The following is a 22,492-nucleotide window of genomic DNA, read 5'->3' as shown; positions in this document are numbered from 1 at the left end:
ATATAATAAGATATGATGTGTCGAGATCATAAAGTGATAAGTATGTAATCTAATAATCTTTTGATTAAAGACTTTCAATTCGTATACTGTGATAACCCAATGACATTTTCCGGTTCACAAACCGATGCATAAAGGCATAAGGCATATAGGTACGTGATATAACAGGGAGTTACATACGTTTGAGTGTGAGTAGTAACAAATATAGGAGTTTTAAAAATTATGGATAATATTTCATGTAATACATATGTAATACACAAAACCATGATAGATGACATAGGAATGTCAAGAATTTTAGAAATCATGGTGTCGCATTTAAATGCGGTGGCGTAATTGGATAGTACTTAGGAAAATTCTTAGATTGGCTTGGCATTCTAAGATAAGTAAAGTTTCTAAAGTATAGTGTAGCATTTAACAATTAAAGGCAACAATTAAAGGCACTATGGTCAAGGAAAGTTGTAGTCCTATATTGCTAAGGTACCTAATTGTAAAAGGCACACATAAAATGCAATCCTGGTTCTCTACAACAACTCTGCTCTGATACCACTCTGTCACACCCCCAAATAGGGTCAGGGGTATTTGTGACCATTCATATCATAACACAGTTGTATAAATGATAACGACTTTAAATGAGACGTTTTTAATAAAACATTTATTAATAAAACAGCGGAAGCATTAAAAGTTTTACATCAAATTCAAACTGAAATAATAATAATAGTCTTAATGCAAAGTAAATGCAATGAAATGAAGACTCCATGTAGCAGCATTCAATTCATCAAGTAGCACTCATGGCAATCATCTTATTCGTCACCTGAGACAAAACATGCTTAAAGTGTCAACCAAAAAGGTTGAGTAAAATTCATAGGTTTATATAATATGCATTAGACCACAAGATTTAGTTTAAAGTTGATTGATACCAAACATATCAATCTAAAAGTGTTGCTGAAGTTTGTAATATCGCGACTAAACAAAAGTTACCTCGTGGCACATTGTTATTCAGTGCCGTTGAATCATTATTATGTAACCAAAGACCAACGGTCAAATGGTTAGAGACGTTACTCTCAATAGGCCTATTCACAATAATTAAGTTTTCCTTTTATATGCAGCAATTGACGATATTACGGTGAGGATTTGCATGAATCAAAGCATGACAGCATAATAACATTTGAGTACTTCTGTCTAAACGTAAAACAGTTATAAAGCAAGCATGTGTCTCACCCCAAAAGTTATAAACAGTTTAAAAAATATTAAAAGTGGGGCTATGAAAATCACCTTAAATAGCAGTTGAAGTATTCCACGCAAGAAAGGAAAGTAAAGCAAGTAAGTGACCGGGATATCAACCTAGAGGTATAACGTTCGATCAGTAAATGTCTAATAGACCAAGTGTATGTTTATTAATATAATGAATTATATTAATAGTGACAGTCCAAAATAGGAAGGTTTCAACTTATGGAAAGTTTATAAGTTCAGGTTATATTCATTAGTAAGACGTTGTACTACTTTACTCAAACTTCGTTGCTATCAAATAAGTCAGGAATGACCAGATGTAACCAGGGGCCCAGGACTCTTGACCAGAATCTAAGTCATGGCATTCGAGATCCACAAGCTTACCCATAAATGGCAACCTAGACATCATTCACTTACGACTGTAAGTAGCGATGAAGTTTGTATATAGTGCACGGTATCTTTAGATTATAACCTTCATGTTATGTGCGTATATAAATACGACATATTGATATAATTTACTTATACAGTATATATATATTATATTAAGTTTGAATATATTTAATATTATTAATGTATTATCATTATTAATTTATTTTAAAATTAATCTTATAACAAAGTAATATAAGTTTAATTATGTAAATAGGTTAAATATATAATAATTATGTCTTACATATTTATTATAGATCTTAAATTTACATACTATTATTTGATTAATATAAATGTTATATTTATTATATATATCGAAATTTATATTTATAAATTATCTAAATTCAAATTTATATATCAATAAATCATCTAATAATTCTAATTAATATTTTATTGACTTCAAATCAGTAGATAATTTGTACAAAATTTTATAAAATAATCTATACAATATTACTATTTTTTTATGTATTAATTATTATTTTCAATAATCGTTTAATACTTAAAATACAAAAAAATAGGTAAACGAGTTTAAAATTATATTTTATATTTTTATCAGTATCTACTAATCTTAATAAACATACGAAAATTTTATAAAATATTTTTATCACGTTTTAGTATTTATTTCTAATATTGTTCTTAGTTTACATTAAATCAAAATTAATTATGTAATAAATACCAAATCGACTTAAGTAAATTAGTTTATAATTTTCTCAGGCTTCTATATGTTTAATAAACTGAAAAAATTATGTATGTATTTTTATTGATGATAAACATATTTATTACGAATTTTATATATCTTTTAATATATAATCAAAATTAATTATAAATAATAATCCAAAAATTCTAAAAAATCATTTTTATAACTTTCTTAAGAGTTTATAACTATTTTATATTCATTTTTACAGTTCCAAATAGTTTACATTAATTAATTCTATTTTTATATACATATATATAATAGTTACCGATAAAAATTTAGAGAATAAATATATAAAATAGTAAATAAATTACAATTTCGATTCTACAATTACTTTTATGTTATATATGACCTGCGAAAATTATCTTTACACATTTTAAGTATCTACAATATTTTCTATTGATTTATTTTGTTATATATATATAATCCGTATATGATATATATATTTTAAAATTCGTTTTTAAATAAAAAATATTAAATCCGTACATATAATTCATGAAAATAATTTTTATATCTAACATAATAGTTAATACTAATTATCAAGTGTTTACTTGATTTTGTTATAATTTTTATATATTTTCTATAATTAATATCGGCTAGTACAATAAAATAAATAAAAAAGTATAAAATAAAATAAAAAAATGTAGAGAACTTACAATATTTCTCCAGAGGATTTTGAAGGTTCTCTAATTTTTTTGTGGCAAAATTTGTGAAGATTGAGTGTAGTATTTATAGTTGGAAAAATTGATAAAGAAATAATAAAAAAATAAAAAGAATTCCTAGTTAATTTGCAAATGGGTTTAAAAAAAAAATATATACATGTCTAGTTATTTTTGGCATGTTACTAATTAAAATTAGGAAAAGTAATTTTTATCTTTTTTTATTTATTAAAAGTAGATCTAAAAGTTAAAATAAGAAAAAGTAGTTTGTATCTTTGTATTTATTTATTAAAAGTAGATCTTAAAAGTTAAAATAAGAAAAAGTAGTTTGTATTTTTATTAAAAGTAAATCTCAAAAGTTAAAATAAGAAAAGTTAGTTTCTATCTTTATATTTATTTATTAAAAGTAGATCTTAAAAGTTAAAATAAGAAAAAGTAGTTTGTATTTTTATTAAAAGTAAATCTTAAAAGTTAAAATAAGAAAAAGTAGTTTGTATCTTTATTAAAAGTAGATCTTAAAAGTTAAAATAAGAAAAAGTAGTTTGTATTTTTATTAAAAGTAAATCTTAAAAGTTAAAATAAGAAAAAGTAGTTTGTATCTTTATTAAAAGCAGATCTTAAAAGTTAAAATAAGAAAAAGTAGTTTGTATCTTTGTATTTATTTATTAAAAGTAGATCTAGTTTTGATTTTTTTTTTTAAATTCTAAAAATCGTTTAATACATTTCTAAGAACATTTAACATTTTATTTTTATTTTTGTTTAATTATTAAATACGAATTTTATATAAAAATTATTATTATATTCGGTTTTTATAATTAAAATTAAAATTTATGATTATTACTTTATAGTTTTTATTAATTTTATAAATGTTATAATATTATTTATTATTTAGTTAATTATATATTCTATTATGAAATGTCCCGTTCATATTGATTATAAACGTTTCATATTAATTGATTTCGTTGCGAGGTTTTGACCTCTATATGAGACGTTTTTTTAAAGACTGCATTCATTTTTAAAACAACCATAACCTTTATTTTATCAATAAAGGTTTTAAAAACATTACGTAGATTATCAAATAATGATAATCTAAATATACAAAATGCATATATAAGAATATCCCATACATAGAGATAAAAATCATTCATATGGTGAATACCTGGTAACCGACATTAACAAGATGCATATATAAGAATATCCCCATCATTCCGGGACACCCTTCGGATATGATATAAATTTCGAAGTACTAAAGCATCCGGTACTTTGGATGAGGTTTGTTAGGCCCAATAGATCTATCTTTAGGATTCGCGTCAATTAGGGTGTCTGTTCCCTAATTCTTAGATTACCAGACTCAATAAAAAGGGGCATATTCGATTTAGATAATTCAACCATAGAATGTAGTTTCACGTACTTGTGTCTATTTTGTAAATCATTTATAAAACCTGCATGTATTCTCATCCCAAAAATATTAGATTTTAAAAGTGGGACTATAACTCACTTTCACAGATATTTCCTTCCTCGAAAATAAGACTTGGCCACGGATCGATTCACGAACCTATACAAATATGTACATATATATCAAAGTATGATCAAAATATAATTACAACCATTTTCATTATGTTTTAAAGATTTGAGTGTATTAAGTCAGCTGTCCTCGTTAATAACCTACAACTAGTTGTCCACAGTTAGATGTACAGAAATAAATCGATATATATTATCTTGAATCAATCCACGACCCAGTGTATACACGTCTCAGGCTAGATCAAAACTCAAAGTATATATATTTTTGGAATCAACCTCAACCCTGTATAGCTAACTCCAACATTACTGCATATAGAGTGTCTATGGTTGTTCCAAATAATATATATACATGGGTCGATATGATATGTCAAAACATTTGCATACGTGTCTATGGTATCCCAAGATTACATAATATATTAGAATACATGTATAATACAATATAAGTTAGCTAGGATATGATTTGTATAGATTTGTTAAACATTTCCCGTAGCTAAAAAGATCAAAAATATCCAATCTTGTTTTACCCATAACTTCTTCATTTTAAATCCGTTTTGAGTGAATCAAATTACTATGGTTTCATATTATACTCTATTTTATGAATCTAAACAGAAAAAATATAGGTTTATAGTCGGAAATATAAGTTACAAGTGGTTTTTGTAAAGGTAGTCATTTCAGTCGAAAGAACGACGTCTAGATGACCATTTTAGAAAACATACTTCCACTTTGAGTTTAACCTTGATTTTTGGATATAGTTTCATGTTCATATGAAAAATCATTTTCCCAGAAGAAAAACTTTTAAATCAAAGTTTATCATAGATTTTAATTATCCAAACCAAAACAGCCCCCGGTTTCACTATGACGGCGTATATCCGATTTTATGGTGTTCATCGTGTTTCCAGGTTTTAAATCATTAAGTTAGCATATCATATAGATATAGAAAATGTGTTTAGTTGATTTTAAAAGTCAAGTTAGAAGGATTAACTTTTGTTTGCGAACAAGTTTAGAATTAACTAAACTATGTTCTAGTGATTACAAGTTTAAACCTTCGAATAAGATAGCTTTATATGTATGAATCGAATGATGTTATGAACATCATTACTACCTCAAGTTTTCTGGATAAAACTACTGGAAATGAGAAATATGGATATAGCTTCAAAGGATCCTTGGATGGCTTGAAAGTTCTTGAAACAGAATCATGACACGAAAACAGTTCAAGTAAGATTTTCACTCGAAATAAGATTGTTATAGTTGTAGAAATTGAATCAAAGTTTGAATATGAATATTACCTTGAATTAGAAAGATAACCTACTGTAAATAAAAAAGGTTCCTTGATCTTAGATGATTACTTGGAATGGATTAGAAAGCTTGGAAGTAGACTTGCAAACTTGGAAGTATTCTTGATTTTTATGAAACTATACTTATGGAATTTATGAATAACACTTAGAACTTGAAGATGGAACTTGAGAGAGATCAGTTAGATGAAGAAAATTGAAGAATGAAAGTGTTTGTAGGTGTTTTTGGTCGTTGGTATATGGATTAGATATAAAGGATATGTAATTTTGTTTTCATGTAAATAAGTCATGAATGATTACTCATATTTTTGTAATTTTATGATATATTTCATGCTAGTTGCCAAATGATGGTTCCCACATGTGTTAGGTGACTCACATGGGCTGCTAAGAGCTGATCATTGGAGTGTATATACCAATAGTACATACATCTAAAAGCTGTGTATTGTACGAGTACGAATACGGGTGCATACGAGTAGAATTGTTGATGAAACTGAACGAGGATGTAATTGTAAGAATTTTTGTCAAGTAGAAGTATTTTGATAAGTGTCTTGAAGTCTTTCAAAAGTGTATGAATACATATTAAAACACTACATGTATATACATTTTAACTGAGTCGTTAAGTCATCGTTAGTCGTTACATGTAAATGTTATTTTGAAACCTTTAGGTTAACGATCTTGTTAAATGTTGTTAACCCATTGTTTATTATATCAAATGAGATGTTAAATTATTACATTATCATGATATTATGATATATAATATATCTTAGTATGATATATATACTGTTAAATGTCATTACAACGATAATCGTTACATATATGACTCGTTTCGAAATCATTAAGTTAGTAGTCTTATTTTTACATATGTAGTTCATTGTTAATACACTTACTGATATATTTACTTATCATTTAGCATAATTAATCAAGTGTATCAATATCTTAATATGATTCATATGTACCTAGTAAGACGTTGTTATAACGATAATCGTTATATATATCGTTTTCGAGTTTCTTAATTTAATAGACTCATTTTTATGTATATAACTCATTGTTAAAACACCTAATGAGATACTTACTTATAATAAAATCATGTTAACTATATATATAACCATATATATGTCATCGTATAGTTTTTACAAGTTTTAACGTTCGTGAATCACCGGTCAACTTGGGTGGTCAATTGTCTATATGAAACCTATTTCAATTAATCAAGTCTTAACAAGTTTGATTGCTTAACACGTTGGAAACATTTAGTCATGTAAATATCAATCTCAATTAATATATATAAACATGGAAAAGTTCGGGTCACTACATATTAACTAAATAACAAAAGTAATATAAATATTATATATATTCATTGATGTAATTATGTTATATTATATAACATAACCTTATTTATAATATTTATAATTATATTATTTATTTTAAGCGTACGTTTATTCGGTCAACGTTAAATTTATTCGTATATAACAACTCTAGGTATTTTAGTAAAATCGGAAGTCGAAAAGTGAGGGTTGTTATACTTCAAAAACCGTCCCGATCACACTTGTTCCAAGAAACTTTCACACTACCCAAGAAATCAAACTCTGGCCACGGGCTCTACCGATCTCTTGTCCCAAGTTAGTCTCTTTTCACGAACAATTCTCGACAACCTCGTAGACACCATCAACAACGCCTTTGACAACTCCAACTTTCCCGATCAAGTTGCTCAAAAAGCTCTTCCACCACCCAAGAAAATAAACCCGCATGATTCTAACAATTTCTTGTCCCAGATTCAGTTTCATCCCACGAACAACACGATCCTAGTTTAAGCTACAAACCTCACTGTTGATACCAATTGTTTAGGGTGTCCCACATAAGAAGTAGAAAGAAAAATATGTATGCATATAAGACACTTGGGAACATCTCTCTATCACCAATTGATTTTAGAGAAAAGAGGGACTCATGAGCTTATATGTAGGGCATGATAGTGGACCTAAAATCGATTCTACAAATGGTATCAGAGCGGGTGGCACGGGTTTAATCATTGTGGCAGCGGCGGTTCATATCGGGGTGACTGTGGACGTGACTAGGGGAAGAGGTCGGGTGTCCGAAAAAAGTCGAGATGTAAATGAACGGGTCCGCGATAGAAAGCCACGTTATATGATACGTGTGCATGAGCAACCCGATTAAGGGGGTGATTGTTAGAGCTAATCGGTTAGGGTGTCCCACATAGGAAGTAGAAAGAAAAACTTGTATGCATATAAGCAGTGACGGATCTAGGATTTAGAGTGAGTGGTAGCATAAAAATAAAATAATATTAATTAATATTTAATATTTAATATTATAATATTTTAATATTAATTTAATAATAACAATAATAATATTAACAATAATAGTGTTCTATTACAATTATACACGTATTGTATATACAATAATAATAGTACTCGGTACTTAGTAGGCAAAAGTTTATTCAATGGCCTTACAAAAAGTATTGTTGATCTGTTTTAGTTTGTAGAACTAAAAGGCCTTACAAAATTTTAATAGGTCTGAATGGTGCACAAAAAAAAAAAAAAATAATTCAATGGTGCACTCTTATAAAGCTCAAGTATTTTTACGGACTTATTTGAGTGGTATCCTGGGCTACCACTGGGCCTAAGGCCCACCCGCCCCTGCATATAAGTCACTTGGGAATCACTCTCTATCACCAATTGGTTTTAGAGAAAAGAGGAACTCATGAGCTTATATGCAGGGTATGGTTGATAAGGCTAAAAAGGAACATATATTTTATAGCAATATCCCTCCTAAATAATAGGTTTTCATATGTAATTGTATTATATTTTCATTGTAATTGTTTAAATAAATAAGTGCGAAGACAAAAGGCGAAAATGAAGATTTGAAGACACAAACGTCCAAAAAGCTCAAATGTACAAAATACAATTCAAAAGGTTCAATTTATTGATGAGTAACGTCTCAAAATGACAAGAGTACAAGTTACAAAATGCAAAGTACAAGATATTAAATTGTACGCAAGGACGTTCGAAAATCCGGAACCGGGACATGAGTCAACTATCAACGCCCGACGCAATGTACCAAAAATTATGAGTCAACTATGCACAAGAATAAAATATAATATATAAATAATTATATAAATTATTTATATATTATAAATACATATATAATCATGTCGACAAGCTATGAGACAAAGGATCTTGAGCTGGATTTTCAAACTCCACGACTCGCGGAGTTTGAAGGCCAAAAACTCCACGACTCGCGGAGCTGTCAGAAATCAAAACGCCTATAAAAGGCCATGCATTCGTTCGATAAAAATAATAAATAATAATAATAATACTCTGTAATAAATAAATAAATAAATAAATAAATATATATATATATAATATATATAGTATAGGGTAGTTTTATATTAGATTAGTTCGGGTTATGTAAAGGTTATTTTACGGGTTTTTGAAGTCGAAATTCTGTCCGTGTAACACTACGCGATAAATACTCAATGTAAGTTATGTTCTCCTTTTTAAATTAATGTCTCGTACTTAAGTTATTATTATGCTTATTTGAGCCAAAGTAATCATGATGTTGGACTAAATATTAAAGACGGGGTAATTGGGCTTTGTACCATAATTGGGGTTTGGACAAAAGAACGACACTTGTGGAAATTAGACTATGGGCTATTAATGGGCTTTATATTTGTTTAACTAAATGATAGTTTGTTAATTTTAATATAAAGATTTACAATTGGACGCACCTATAAATAACCACATACACTCGATCGGACACGATGGGCGGGGTATTTATATGTACGAATAATCGTTCATTTAACCGGACACGGGAATGGATTAATAGTCACTAGTCACTAGAATTATTAAAACATGGGTGAAATTATGTACAAGGACACTTGGCATAATTGATAACAAAGTATTAAAACCTTGGGTTACACGCAGTCGATATCCTGGTGTAATTATTAAACAAAGTAATAAAACCTTGTTACAGTTTAAGTCCCCAATTAGTTGGAATATTTGACTTCGGGTATAAGGATAATTTGACGAGGACACTCGCACTTTAAATTTATGACCGATGGACTGTTATGGACAAAAACCAGACGGACATATTAAATAATCCAGGACAAAGGACAATTAACCCATGGGCATAAAACTTAAAATCAACACGTCAAACATCATGGTTACGGAAGCTTAAATAAGCATAATATATTTTATTTCATATTTCCTCGTACTTTTATTTATTGCCATTTTAATTATTGTTATTTATTTTATATTGTTAGTTAAATATCGTCATTTACTTTACGCTTCGCTTAAAATATAAATCGACAAACCGGTCATTAAACGGTAAACCCCCTTTTATATATTATTATATATATATATGTTTATATATTTTGTACAAATATAGTTGTTTAAAAATATAGTGTGCAATAAGCCCGCTCCCTGTGGAACGAACCGGACTTACTAAAAACTATACTACTCTACGATTAGGTACACTGCCTATAGTGTTGTAGCAAGGTTTAGGTATATCCATTTTGTAAATAAATAATTAAAACTTGTGTAGTTTGTATCACTTTTCGTATCAAAAATATATAGTATTTCACGTACACCTCTGCTTTGACATCAAGTTTTTGGCGCCGCTGTCGGGGAATCGGCGAAACGCTATATTTTTAATTTATTTTTGTATAAATATATTTATATATCATTTTAGAAAAATAATATAAAATTAAAAAAAAAACCGAAAATGCAAACTCCACGACTCGCGGAGTTTGCAGGCTTAAAACTCCACGACTCGCGGAGCCACCCTGACAGACGTACCCAGAACCCTAATTTGGCATTTATTACGAGTATAATTTAATTATTATTATTAAAACTTAATTAGGTTTATATTTAATATTAATATTTAGTTTTAGTTTTTAAATTAATTTATATTTTAAATATTAATTAGTATTATTAAATATATATATATAAATTAATACTTTTATAAAATAAATAATATAAAAATAATATTTTTATAAAAATAAATAATTTTTATAACTTTAAGTTTATTTTTATATTTTGTATCTTTTCATTTGTTTTAGCGTAATATTTGTATATTTTTCGTTCGTAGCTAGTTTTAAGACATAGTTTTTGCCGTAGCTTATTTTTATTTTCTAGATTTTTAGGCTTTGCCGTAAAATCCCTTAAGTGCTTTTTCTTTAGATTAAGATTTAGGCGCTTTGGAATTTTGCGACGCCGTTTTTCGCTTTAGTTTTAAATAGATTTTAGTGCCTTTAAGTAATTGCCGTTTTCTGAATAAAATTGCATTTACCTTTAGACCTTTAGGCGCAACTTTTTAGATATAATTTTTAGACTTTTAAGTTTCGACGTTTTTCTTTCTTATTTTTATTTTTTGACGTTTTTCGACGCGCTCTTTTTCTTTCTTATTTCTCGACATTCTAGTTTTAGGACATAGATTTTTATTCTATTTCTTATCTAAAATTTCTTTAAATTACGAAAATTTATTTTAAGTGGTTAAATTGATAGACATCCAAATTTTCTGCTTCGTAGTAATAGTTGGATTTGTTAGTGACTGAGTTGTGAGCTTCCGATTTAAAGGGTTCTGGCTCCCTGCTGCATCTATTGGCTATTCGAAACGTGGACAAAAGCAGAAAAGTCTATTAATTGGACAACTTATATAAGTTTTTCTATTTTTATAACTAATAGGATAATTAAAATTTGGTAATAAGCGCATTATGAAAAGTCTCGAAGATATTTTGGAAACTCTTTATGAAATACGAAATCAATACTCTCAACCGAGTGTTGATGACAATTCATTCGGTCAATCTTGGATCACGAACGACGAAACAATAACTGGTTGTGAAATCTGTGGAGATTATCACTCAACATGGGAATGTTACTATTACATTCCTATAGAAAATTACGCACCCACGGAACCTGAATGGAATGATTATGAAGAATACAATACAAATTGGGATTATTCTCAAGAATATTTCCAAACTCAACAACCAGTAGACGAGGAAAATTACGTGTCTGAAAATTTATTAGACAATATGAAAATCAAACTCGAAGAACTCAATGCTCAAAATGAACAAATGAGAGAGTTTGTAAACCGGCAAGCTGAAACTCTATCAGACTACACACCTGTTGATCTGAGGAGTCGTGTGCAAGAAAATCTCATATCATCGAATTTTGATGAATTCGAGAGCTCCGAAATCACCAACTATCCCGATGATACTTTTTATTCAGTCTTACCAATTTCACAACATATCGACACATTAGCCTCTACCGACGAAATCATCGAGCCATCAATGGATAAAGAAGAAGTAAGGGTGACAAATTGGTACTCTTGGGAATACGATAACGTTGAAAATTTTACCCCCGAGGCCAAACCGAACTTCACCATTCCACAACCTTCCAACCCAATATTCTCAATAGACGAGTCATCCACCGGAAATGAACTACGAGCTGTAATAGATAATGACACCTCGAATTTCACCCAATTGGGTAATAGAGGTGAAAACTTTGATCCTGAGAATAAAAGGAAGGAAATATTAGGAATTGTCCACCCTATAGAAATAAGTATGTCGGTGTATATCGATCCATTTGACCAAGAACCAGAAAAGAGACATATCCATTTACTAAAAGCTACACTTAAAAAAGAATTAAGTAGTGATGATCGGGTGAGTCTAAACTTTAAACCTATTGATATATTATACACCACCCGAGATGTAAATAACTGGCTCACTATTTTAATTCGTGGAACTTATTCTACCGACTTCACATGTCGTCAGCTAAGTGTAGGGAAGTCTAACCCCACTTAACGTTAAATTAGGGGTTCGAGTTAGTGCATAACTCGTTAATAAACATGCATAATAAATTAGGATAAAAGACGCATTTTTAAAGATTAGCAAACAGTTCAGAAAAGCAACCGTTTTTGAAGAAAAATATGTGTGATAAAACAAGAAGGAATGAACGATGAGGCGCGCCATCTATCATTCGACGAGCTTTGTAATTACAAACTGGGTATTTTTAATTACTTTTCTACACTAATCACCCTCATGAATTTATAATTATAGTCTGATTTCATGCAAATGAGGGCATTGCATGATCTCAAATGTGGAGAAGGGTTATAAATTCTCTCGGGTTTGCACTTAGTTTATTTGCCAAATTTTGTGAAAATTTGAAAAAATTTCAACTAAATGAAGTCAAAATCATGTTTATACATATTTATGAACGATGAAAACTAGGTGTTAATACCGAAATTATCATTACCTCAGAAAGGACATAAATTGAGAAACACCCTAAAACGATTGAATTCATTTAAAATGGAATAAAAGAGAATAAAAAGGCAAAGAAAGAAACTAAGTGTGGGGAGAATGTACCAAGTTATTCAATTAAAAACTATCTATCACATGTTTCTGTAAAGTTATTGCAGGTACTTTTGTTTTGGACGATTTTAATCAGTTTTACCCGATTTACTGTAATATATTTGAAAGAAAAGATGGATCTACACGATGAATCAATTTCATCATTAAAAGGAAGTAAAGTCTTCCGAAAAAGACACGCGCTTCTTGATTTAGGTCAAGAAGTTGTCATCCAGACCAGCTGTAGGTTGACGAAAAATCTAGAAAAGTCATCTCTAAAATCAGCAGGAAATCCACGTACCTCAGCATCAAACAGGGTCGCCAGGTGGTCAGATTTATCCTAACCATGAGAAGGATTTATCTCGTATAATGGGGGGACACCATGCAAATTAGCTTGATAAGACTAATGAATCAGATCCCCAGAAAGGATAATCTCCTTAAAGATTAAAAATCAGCTTTTAAGACTGATATTACTCAATCCTTGAGATTGACCTTAAAGATTGAGAATTCAAACTCATGGAATTCAATGATATCTAAACTCGAGCTTGAACGAGAAAATATTTTGATCAAAATTATAAACCGATTTGTTTTCTGAAAACCCATTTTCAATGCGTTCATTACCATTGAACGTAAAATCCTGAGAATTCATTGGAATTCATTAGGTCACCTGAACCAAATAGGGTGTCAACCGTAAGAACGGTGGTTGCATAGCATGGTCGAAGACAGGACCTTGTGCCAGACCGAAAAATCATAGGATGATCTTTACTATTGCTCCTACAAAGGATAGTAATAGCATCCGACACATTTATAGACCATAATCAAATGCATGTCATTAGACATTGCCTTAACAGTTTCTTGTTCATCGCTTTCCTTTACAACCGGACGGTAGTTTGCCGAAAGATAAAATACGGGACAAGTAAACTGGACGTGTTGCTTTCCTAATACAAGGTTAGCAAATGGGTAACACAAAACCACAAGTGTTGAGCTAAAATTTTCAAATCTGAAACCCACACAACCCACAAAAATATTTTGCAAACACCGGTGAAGGGTTATTCCCGAAAACTTGTCTAGGGTAAAAGCTAGATTGAATTTTCAAAAGATCAAATGTTTTCATAAAGATCCAATTTTCTAAAGGATCTAAATTTTCATAGTCATGTGGGACTGTAAACCGCCTTTCAAATGTGCACTTTGCTTTGGAAACCGAAAGTAAATCGGCTATTTGATTGCAGGTGTCGTTGACCTAAACCCGAGGCAACTGTGGATGACACACCCACCTTTAACCATGGTTCTATCGTTACTATCATTGTTTATACTACCATATCAAAATCACTAATGTACAAAGTGTGATGAATAAAAAAGTGATTCATGTATGTTTTTATTTCAAGTTCTGTATTGCTTGAGGACAAGCAACGCTCAAGTGTGGGGATATTTGATAAAGCTAAAAAGGAACATATATTTTATAGCAATATCCCTCCTAAATAATAGGTTTTCATATGTAATTGTATTATATTTTCATTGTAATTGTTTAAATAAATAAGTGCGAAGACAAAAGGCGAAAATGAAGATTTGAAGACACAAACGTCCAAAAAGCTCAAATGTACAAAATACAATTCAAAAGGTTCAATTTATTGATGAGAAACGTCTCAAAATGACAAGAGTACAAGCTACAAAATGCAAAGTACAAGATATTAAATTGTACGCAAGGACGTTCGAAAATCCGGAACCGGGACATGAGTCAACTATCAACGCCCGACGCAATGGACCAAAAATTATGAGTCAACTATGCACAAGAATAAAATATAATATATAAATTATTTATATATTATAAATATATATATAATCATGTCGACAAGCTATGAGACAAAGGATCCTGAGCTGGATTTTCAAACTCCACGACTCGCGGAGTTTGAAGGCCAAAAACTCCACGACTCGCGGAGCTGTCAGAAATCAAAACGCCTATAAAAGGCCATGCATTCGTTCGATAAAAATAATAAATAATAATAATAATACTCTGTAATAAATAAATAAATAAATATATATATAATATATATAGTATAGGGTAGTTTTATATTAGATTAGTTCGGGTTATGTAAAGGTTATTTTACGGGTTTTTGAAGTCGAAATTCTGTCCGTGTAACACTACGCGATAAATACTCAATGTAAGTTATGTTCTCCTTTTTAAATTAATGTCTCGTACTTAAGTTATTATTATGCTTATTTGAGCCAAAGTAATCATGATGTTGGACTAAATATTAAAGACGGGGTAATTGGACTTTGTACCATAATTGGGGTTTGGACAAAAGAACGACACTTGTGAAAATTAGACTATGGGCTATTAATGGGCTTTATATTTGTTTAACTAAATGATAGTTTGTTAATTTTAATATAAAGATTTACAATTGGACGCACCTATAAATAACCACATACACTCGATCGGACACGATGGGCGGGGTATTTATATGTACGAATAATCGTTCATTTAACCGGACACGGGAATGGATTAATAGTCACTAGAATTATTAAAACAGGGGTGAAATTATGTACAAGGACACTTGGCATAATTGATAACAAAGTATTAAAACCTTGGGTTACACGCAGTCGATATCCTGGTGTAATTATTAAACAAAGTAATAAAACCTTGTTACAGTTTAAGTCCCCAATTAGTTGGAATATTTGATTTCGGGTATAAGGATAATTTGACGAGGACACTCGCACTTTAAATTTATGACCGATGGACTGTTATGGACAAAAACCAGACGGACATATTAAATAATCCAGGACAAAGGACAATTAACCCATGGACATAAAACTTAAAATCAACACGTCAAACATCATGGTTACGGAAGCTTAAATAAGCATAATATATTTTATTTCATATTTCCTCGTACTTTTATTTATTGTCATTTTAATTATTGTTATTTATTTTATATTGTTAGTTAAATATCGTCATTTACTTTACGCTTCGCTTAAAATATAAATCGACAAACCGGTCATTAAACGGTAAACCCCCTTTTATATATTATTATATATATATATATATATTTATATATTTTGTACAAATATAGTTGTTTAAAAATATAGTGTGCAATAAGCCCGCTCCCTGTGAAACGAACCGGACTTACTAAAAACTATACTACTCTACGATTAGGTACACTGCCTATAGTGTTGTAGCAAGGTTTAGGTATATCCATTTTGTAAATAAATAATTAAAACTTGTGTAGTTTGTATCACTTTTCGTATCAAAAATATATAGTATTTCACGTACACCTCTGCTTTGACATCAATGGTAGTGGACCTAAAATCGATCCTACATGCACAAATTCAAGATTATATGATATATTTTCATGTACTTGCAACAATGTTTCTTTTTCATCCCAAATTACTTTCATAATATTGTAAACAGATCATGCTATGGTGTCATCAGACTGAACAAAAACTTCGTATAGTATATATGGATCAGTCCATGTTGAGTGATAATTATGTTTATGTATATCTTGTATCAAACATTTATCCTTAATCGGATCAGATTAGAAGTCAATATAAAACTTACATGATCATCTTAGAACCACAGATAATAGATATTGCTTATTTAAATAAAAATTATTGAAAAAAAAAACATAGATATCATCTATAGTATAAAAAGGAGACAAGTTTATAAAGATCGACCTTTGAAACAATATCATCAGCAAGAGCAAAATGAGTTTTGCAGTCTTTACAACTGTAGGTATTTCCCTCCAACATAACGTACTCAATCGGAGATTCTTCAGCTACTGAAAGCTGACCAAACCAGCAACTGAATCATTGATCGAAGAAGAAGAAGACATTTGTTTTGACTTGATTACTTAATAGTCGTCTGGCTCCTTGTTTAATGGTTCAAATGTTGAATTTATAATGTTAAGTGTGGCTTTTTCTTTAAATGGACCCAGTTTGGCTGTTTGTGTATTTTATATTTTCTTTTTTACTAGAGGTATAGCTGTGTATGCCTGTATGGTGTATCGGATGTATTGTAGGTCCATCCTTGATTATCTTGCATGAGTTTGGGGAGTGTCCTTGGTTATAGTTGTTGTATGCTTATGTTAATATCCCATTATAGAACCAACGGAAGCTTCAATGGTATCATGTTTCAGTGTAGAAGGGCTCGCGATTAGTTGCTAAGCAACCCGGGTTCAATTCCTGGAGGTGGAAGGTTTTCTCTCCAATTTCCTGCGATTAGTTGCCAAGCAACCCAGGTCCCGCGATTAGTTGCCAAGCAATCCGGGTAGGAGTTTCCTTCTAGCGTGTGCGGGTGCAAATGATGAGGGTCGTTGAAATAAATGATCCGCTGATGCAAATTCGCCGTTAAAAAAATAAAAATATATCCCCATTATACGAAAAAAAAAAATTTGAAAAAGATTACAAATCTATAAAAAAACATAATAATGATGCACATTAGTGCTACGATTTAGAGGTAAACAGAAAAAGTTTTCTATGATTAAACTACCAGAAACTGAGACTTCTTATGAATAGTTAAAAAATCGGACATACGTAGTATATTTCATACACATTATATATTATATAAAATATACTAAAGCTCATGAGCCTGCGACTCTTCACAGTGGCAGGGCTGTAATATTGGATCCCTCCGGGGGTAAAACGATAAATTGGCATTTTTTTATCTATTTAAAAAAACTTTTTGTTCCACTTATTTTCACTTCAACTATTCCCCTTCTTTTTTCATTCCTTTATAATTTAAACATTTAATTAACCCATAGTAAACCGTTTTTTTTTTTAATAATCGACCAAAAACAACCTTTTTTTTACACGTTACGTTAATTGACCGTTAACCGACCAAAAACACTCCCCATCGAAACCCAGTCTTTAATCCTCGTTCAGTCGTTCTATCACAATATTAGGTTCACATGCTATGTCATTTTCCCTGTTATTTAGTATTTACTTAATTATACATATATTCATTTAGAAAACAAAAAAGACAAAAAAAGTCACTGTAGCGAATGTCTTTTTAACCTTTTTTTATATTTTAACCACGAAATTTTATATGTTATATATTTCATTACTGGGATAATTAATGAAAGTTTCTTTGGTTCAATGGCATCTCAGCTTACATGCATGGAAGGTGCCCTGGTTCAATTTCGAGCCTCACATTTCTTTTTTTTCTTTTTTTTCCCTTTTTTTCTTTTTCCCCTACCATTATTAACCTTTTTAATTTTGTTTTTTTCCCCTTTTTTAATTTTAGTTTTACGTTTTATAATTTAACCCCTTTAGTTTTTAATTTAATAATTCTTACACCAAGCTTTAGCTCTTTACCTTTTTAATTTGTAAAATTTGACCTTCAACTTTGTTTTTTTGCGCTTTTTTCCCCTACCATTATTAACCTTTTTAAATTTTTTTTTATTTTTTTTTAGTTTTACGCTTTATAATTTAACCCCTTTAATTTTTAATTTAATAATTCTTACACAAAGTTTTAGCTCTTTACCTTTTTAATTTGTATAATTTGACCTTCTACTTTTTTATTACTAAAAAAGCACACATCGACTGCTCGATAATCAAAATGAAAAATTGCGAATGACGACCCATTTTGTTTAAAATTGTAAAAGGTGTTTGATATGTTGAAACGAATTATTGTTTTTTGTGTTATGTTAAACGGATCAACGTTAAAATAATTTTTTTATATATATAGAGTTATGTGCCACAAAAAATTTACCGTAAACATTATAGGGGTGGCCGCCGCAACGCTAATTTTTATATATATATATAGAGTTATGTGCCACAAAAAATTTACCGTAAACATTATAGGGGTGACCGCCGCAATGCGCGGACCACCCTTTTTAACTTCATTTTCATTCTCCATTAAAAAAAAAAAAAAAAAAAAAAAAAATCTATGCGCGCACACTCATATAGACCAAAATCAGGAAACAACCGCACATTTCGTCAACATTGACGCCTATATATTTATTGGTGCACCTAGAAAACCATCATCAATTCATCAATGCCATTATAACAAAGGGTAAATTGTTTTTACAATTAGAAGTTGATCAATCAAGCAATCTACTTGATTAACTCTTGTAATCCAATAAGGAGACCAAATTTCTTACACAGATTATAGTGTCCGACCCTGTATAAGATGATTATGTGAAGATTTGGAATAATAATTCAGGACTTTTTACAAATGACATCTGAAGAGATATATTGTTGTTGCAGAATGTACATGTTTCAAATCCAAATTTATCACCATTCATCAAACATCATCTTGATCACTTCCACTAATATGTGCTTCATGACTAACCCAATAGTTGCTTCCATCAGGCCCAGAAAGTTTAAACCTGCATAACTCGAATTTCTTTTAAATATTTGAATTTATTCTTTGAAAACCCTAAAAAAAGGTAGAAGTAACAATTAGATACTAACCGTTCAAGGACAGATTTCCCTTCTTTGTACTTTTGGTTCTTATCATGTGCAGTTTCCTGCAATTTATGCATCGGTAATTATAAGGGATGTTGAAACATTTAGTGTGCGTAGAGGTTGTAAATCTTGAGTTTAAGCTTCTGATCTTACATATGTCCATCCAACAATCGATCCACATTTTATACAGAATATGTCAGCGACAGTATGCAGCCCCGTCATCATCAGTCTATCTTCCTTGACCCCAACAGTCACATTTACTCTGTTATAATGCATACAATATTATATAACATGACTCCAAATAATACAATAGTTTGGATCTCATCAGGTTACCCAAACATCCAGAACTAATTGTTGTAACCTCAATCTAAATAAGCAAAATGTGAATATTTAAATAAAGCACCCCTGAAAATTAACTATTTAATTTAATGTATTGTGGTTAAAAAACTAATTTTGGCGCATAGGAGAAGGAAACTTACACCTTACCGAAGAGATAAGCCTTTCCATGCTTGCAATGGAAAGCCTAAAGAAATCATATAGGGACAACGCATCAGCGAACCTCTTCAATCGAATCAAACACAAACATAGTTTGATATGATTCGATGCAAGTAAACGCACACTAAGGTGTTGTTTGTTTTTTAAGATGTTTTTGTCTGAAGATGTGCAGACAACGTCTGTAAAAAAGATGTGGTCCGAAGGTCTGTATGCTCAATAGTAGAGACTGTTTGCTTTTATGTCTGCAAAATAACTTAATTCTGTCTGCATCACTTAAAAGCACATTTCTAAGTCTCCGAGATGCAGACAGAATAAGACATTATTATATTTTATGCCTTAAAAAAACAAACAGTCTACATCTGCTGGCGCGCAGACATAAGACATAATAAGGTCTTCAAACTGAAAAACAAACAACACCTAACATTTCCAATGTAACATAGTTTCATGTATGCAAAATCATTAAGTACTTTTTAGTTGTGTAAATCGTAAACCTAAAGCAAGTTACATTCTGGATCAATCAATCAATTAATATCAATATAAGGGATCCTCAATATAAGATCAATAACAAAACCAAATTTAATAGTCAGATCACATGACACAGAATGATAACAAAATGATTATTGTTTTAATCAATTCATAATATTCTCGATTCTTAATAACCATAACCACTTCAATTAAAAAAAAAAACACAAACATCCCCTAAGCGGTACAGGACCGAATTAGGTTAATTTTATTAGTGGACATAACTTGGATCGATCTCAAAATTCAAACATCACAAGATTATTAATCAGTCAATAATAACGAATCAGGCTATTACACATTAGATAAAAATTAGACGATCATTTTCAAACAACAGAAATTAGATCGTCAAATACATAAAACAGAAAACAATTAAATAAAAAAGAATACATACAGCAATAAAATAAAAAGGTAAGAGAAGGAGGACCTTAGAAACGATATCATCGGAAAGAGCAAGATGAGTTTTGCAGTGTTTACAACTGTATATTTTACCTTCCAGCGTTACTTGAAACACTAGCCCCATTGATTTCCAATTTGAATGAAGATCAAGAAAAGGAATTTTGATTTTTAATGTTTTGGTTGGAAGTGGATGGATTAATTTTATCAATCAAGAATGGAATAAGAATAATTCGACGAAATACGGTTTTTGTTGTTCAAACTGCTATACTAGTTGACCCAGTTACAATTATTATATTATTAAAGTCCGTATTAAATTTTGTAGAATAAATTTTAGAAAAATGCTAACGAGAGCTCTAAAAGTTGTCGTTAACGTGCATGAAAAATTTATACAATTCAAACACCATCACATTAAAGTCAAAAGTAGTCACCGTGTAAAAATTATTTATGCATCTTAACGACAGCCCTTAGGACTGTCGTTAATAAATTCCTAAATTTAAAGCGTAAGGCAAGGGCGGATGTAGTATGTTCCGAGTGGTTGCACGGGACACCACTGAAATACGCGATGTAGTGAATTTTTTTTGAGTTTTTTAACTAGTGACACCAGTGGATAGTGTAAATTTTTTTAGTAACACCACTGAAATAAGCCATCTAGTACAAATTTTTTTGGAGTTTTAACCGGTGACTACTAATCCTAGATCCGCCACTGGCGTAAGGTTGATAACACTTTGTAGTAAATTTATTTACTTTAGAAAAAAAAAGGAGTTTCATAAAAATGAAAGAATCCCAAGACGATACAAAGACAAACTAAACAATCTACCCAAACAAGAAAATAATAAACCACAAATACTACTTGTAAAATACACCAACCAGAACCACAATTAAACAAACTAGAACGAAAAAAACGGCATAAAAGAAAAAGCTTACTAAACAAGCACAACTACTTAAAGCCAAAGTTTCAAACAAAGTGCACTAAACAGCAAAACTGAAGCACATATAATATGAACGATAATCATCATCTCCGGAACCATTCATACACTCAACCTTCTCCGCAACGAGAATCATAGTATGGAATAAATGGCGTTGAATAATAAATTAGATTTCTGCTACTGACTTCATATTTAATTATCAACGTACTTTTTTAACCATTGAGCATCTTTATTTTCTTCCAATATTCCCATTTAGTATATCCAAACAAACATCAAACGATCATATTCTTTTATTTATTAATATAAAAGGTTAATCCGATAATTTTATATCATTTAGAGTGTTAATTAAAATAGTTATCAAGCAATTTATTATCATCCACGGTCAAGTTTAATCAAAACCTTTAATTCATTCATAATTTTGTTTTATCAAACGCTTGTTTAAAGTCCAAATATACAAAAACGGTAAAAAGGTTAATCATCTAAAGTTGTTTTAGTATTCATTTAACGTGATAATTTATGATATTCGTGATAATTTATGATATTCGCTCGGGGTGATCCGTACATCACCTCACGTTTCTGGT

At 30.2% G+C, this 22,492-nt stretch overlaps 2 protein-coding genes across 4 annotated transcripts in view; both read right to left on the bottom strand.

The window, feature by feature from the left end:
* Positions 1-17,084, bottom strand: part of LOC139862470 (protein yippee-like) — a 119,977-nt gene extending 102,893 nt beyond the window's left edge. Inside the window, exons 1-2 of one of the 2 annotated variants that reach the window (XR_011764193.1) lie at positions 16,840-17,084; positions 610-808 (exon numbers count right to left, since the gene is read on the bottom strand). Coding sequence is in view for 1 of the 2 variants with exons in the window: in XM_071851080.1 (XP_071707181.1) it covers positions 16,840-16,914 (75 nt within the window). In the remaining variant the exon portion in view is untranslated. Of the gene's footprint in view, positions 1-609; positions 809-16,839 lie in introns of those variants that run through there. The other variant, XM_071851080.1, reaches the window with a different exon arrangement.
* A 2,035-nt stretch (positions 17,085-19,119) lies between these two features.
* LOC139865020 (protein yippee-like) lies at positions 19,120-21,186 on the bottom strand. Of its 2 annotated transcripts, XM_071853573.1 has the most exons (5): positions 21,014-21,186; positions 20,052-20,095; positions 19,726-19,834; positions 19,579-19,634; positions 19,122-19,493 (listed from the first exon to the last, which is right to left on the bottom strand). In XM_071853573.1, exons 1-5 carry the CDS (start codon positions 21,107-21,109, stop codon positions 19,409-19,411), a joined length of 390 nt encoding a protein of 129 aa, XP_071709674.1. In that variant the 5' UTR covers positions 21,110-21,186; the 3' UTR covers positions 19,122-19,408. The 2 variants fall into 2 exon arrangements, with proteins under 2 accessions (XP_071709675.1, XP_071709674.1); XM_071853574.1 differs by lacking the exon at positions 21,014-21,186 and having other exon boundaries at positions 19,120-19,493; positions 20,059-20,656.
* Positions 21,187-22,492: the final 1,306 nt, after the last annotated feature.

The sequence above is a fragment of the Rutidosis leptorrhynchoides genome, chromosome 8, assembly GCF_046630445.1.
Source record: "Rutidosis leptorrhynchoides isolate AG116_Rl617_1_P2 chromosome 8, CSIRO_AGI_Rlap_v1, whole genome shotgun sequence".
NCBI lineage: Eukaryota > Viridiplantae > Streptophyta > Magnoliopsida > Asterales > Asteraceae > Rutidosis > Rutidosis leptorrhynchoides.
The sequence above is the reverse complement of the archived record's forward strand: the minus strand, read 5'-3'. Positions and strand labels throughout refer to the sequence as shown.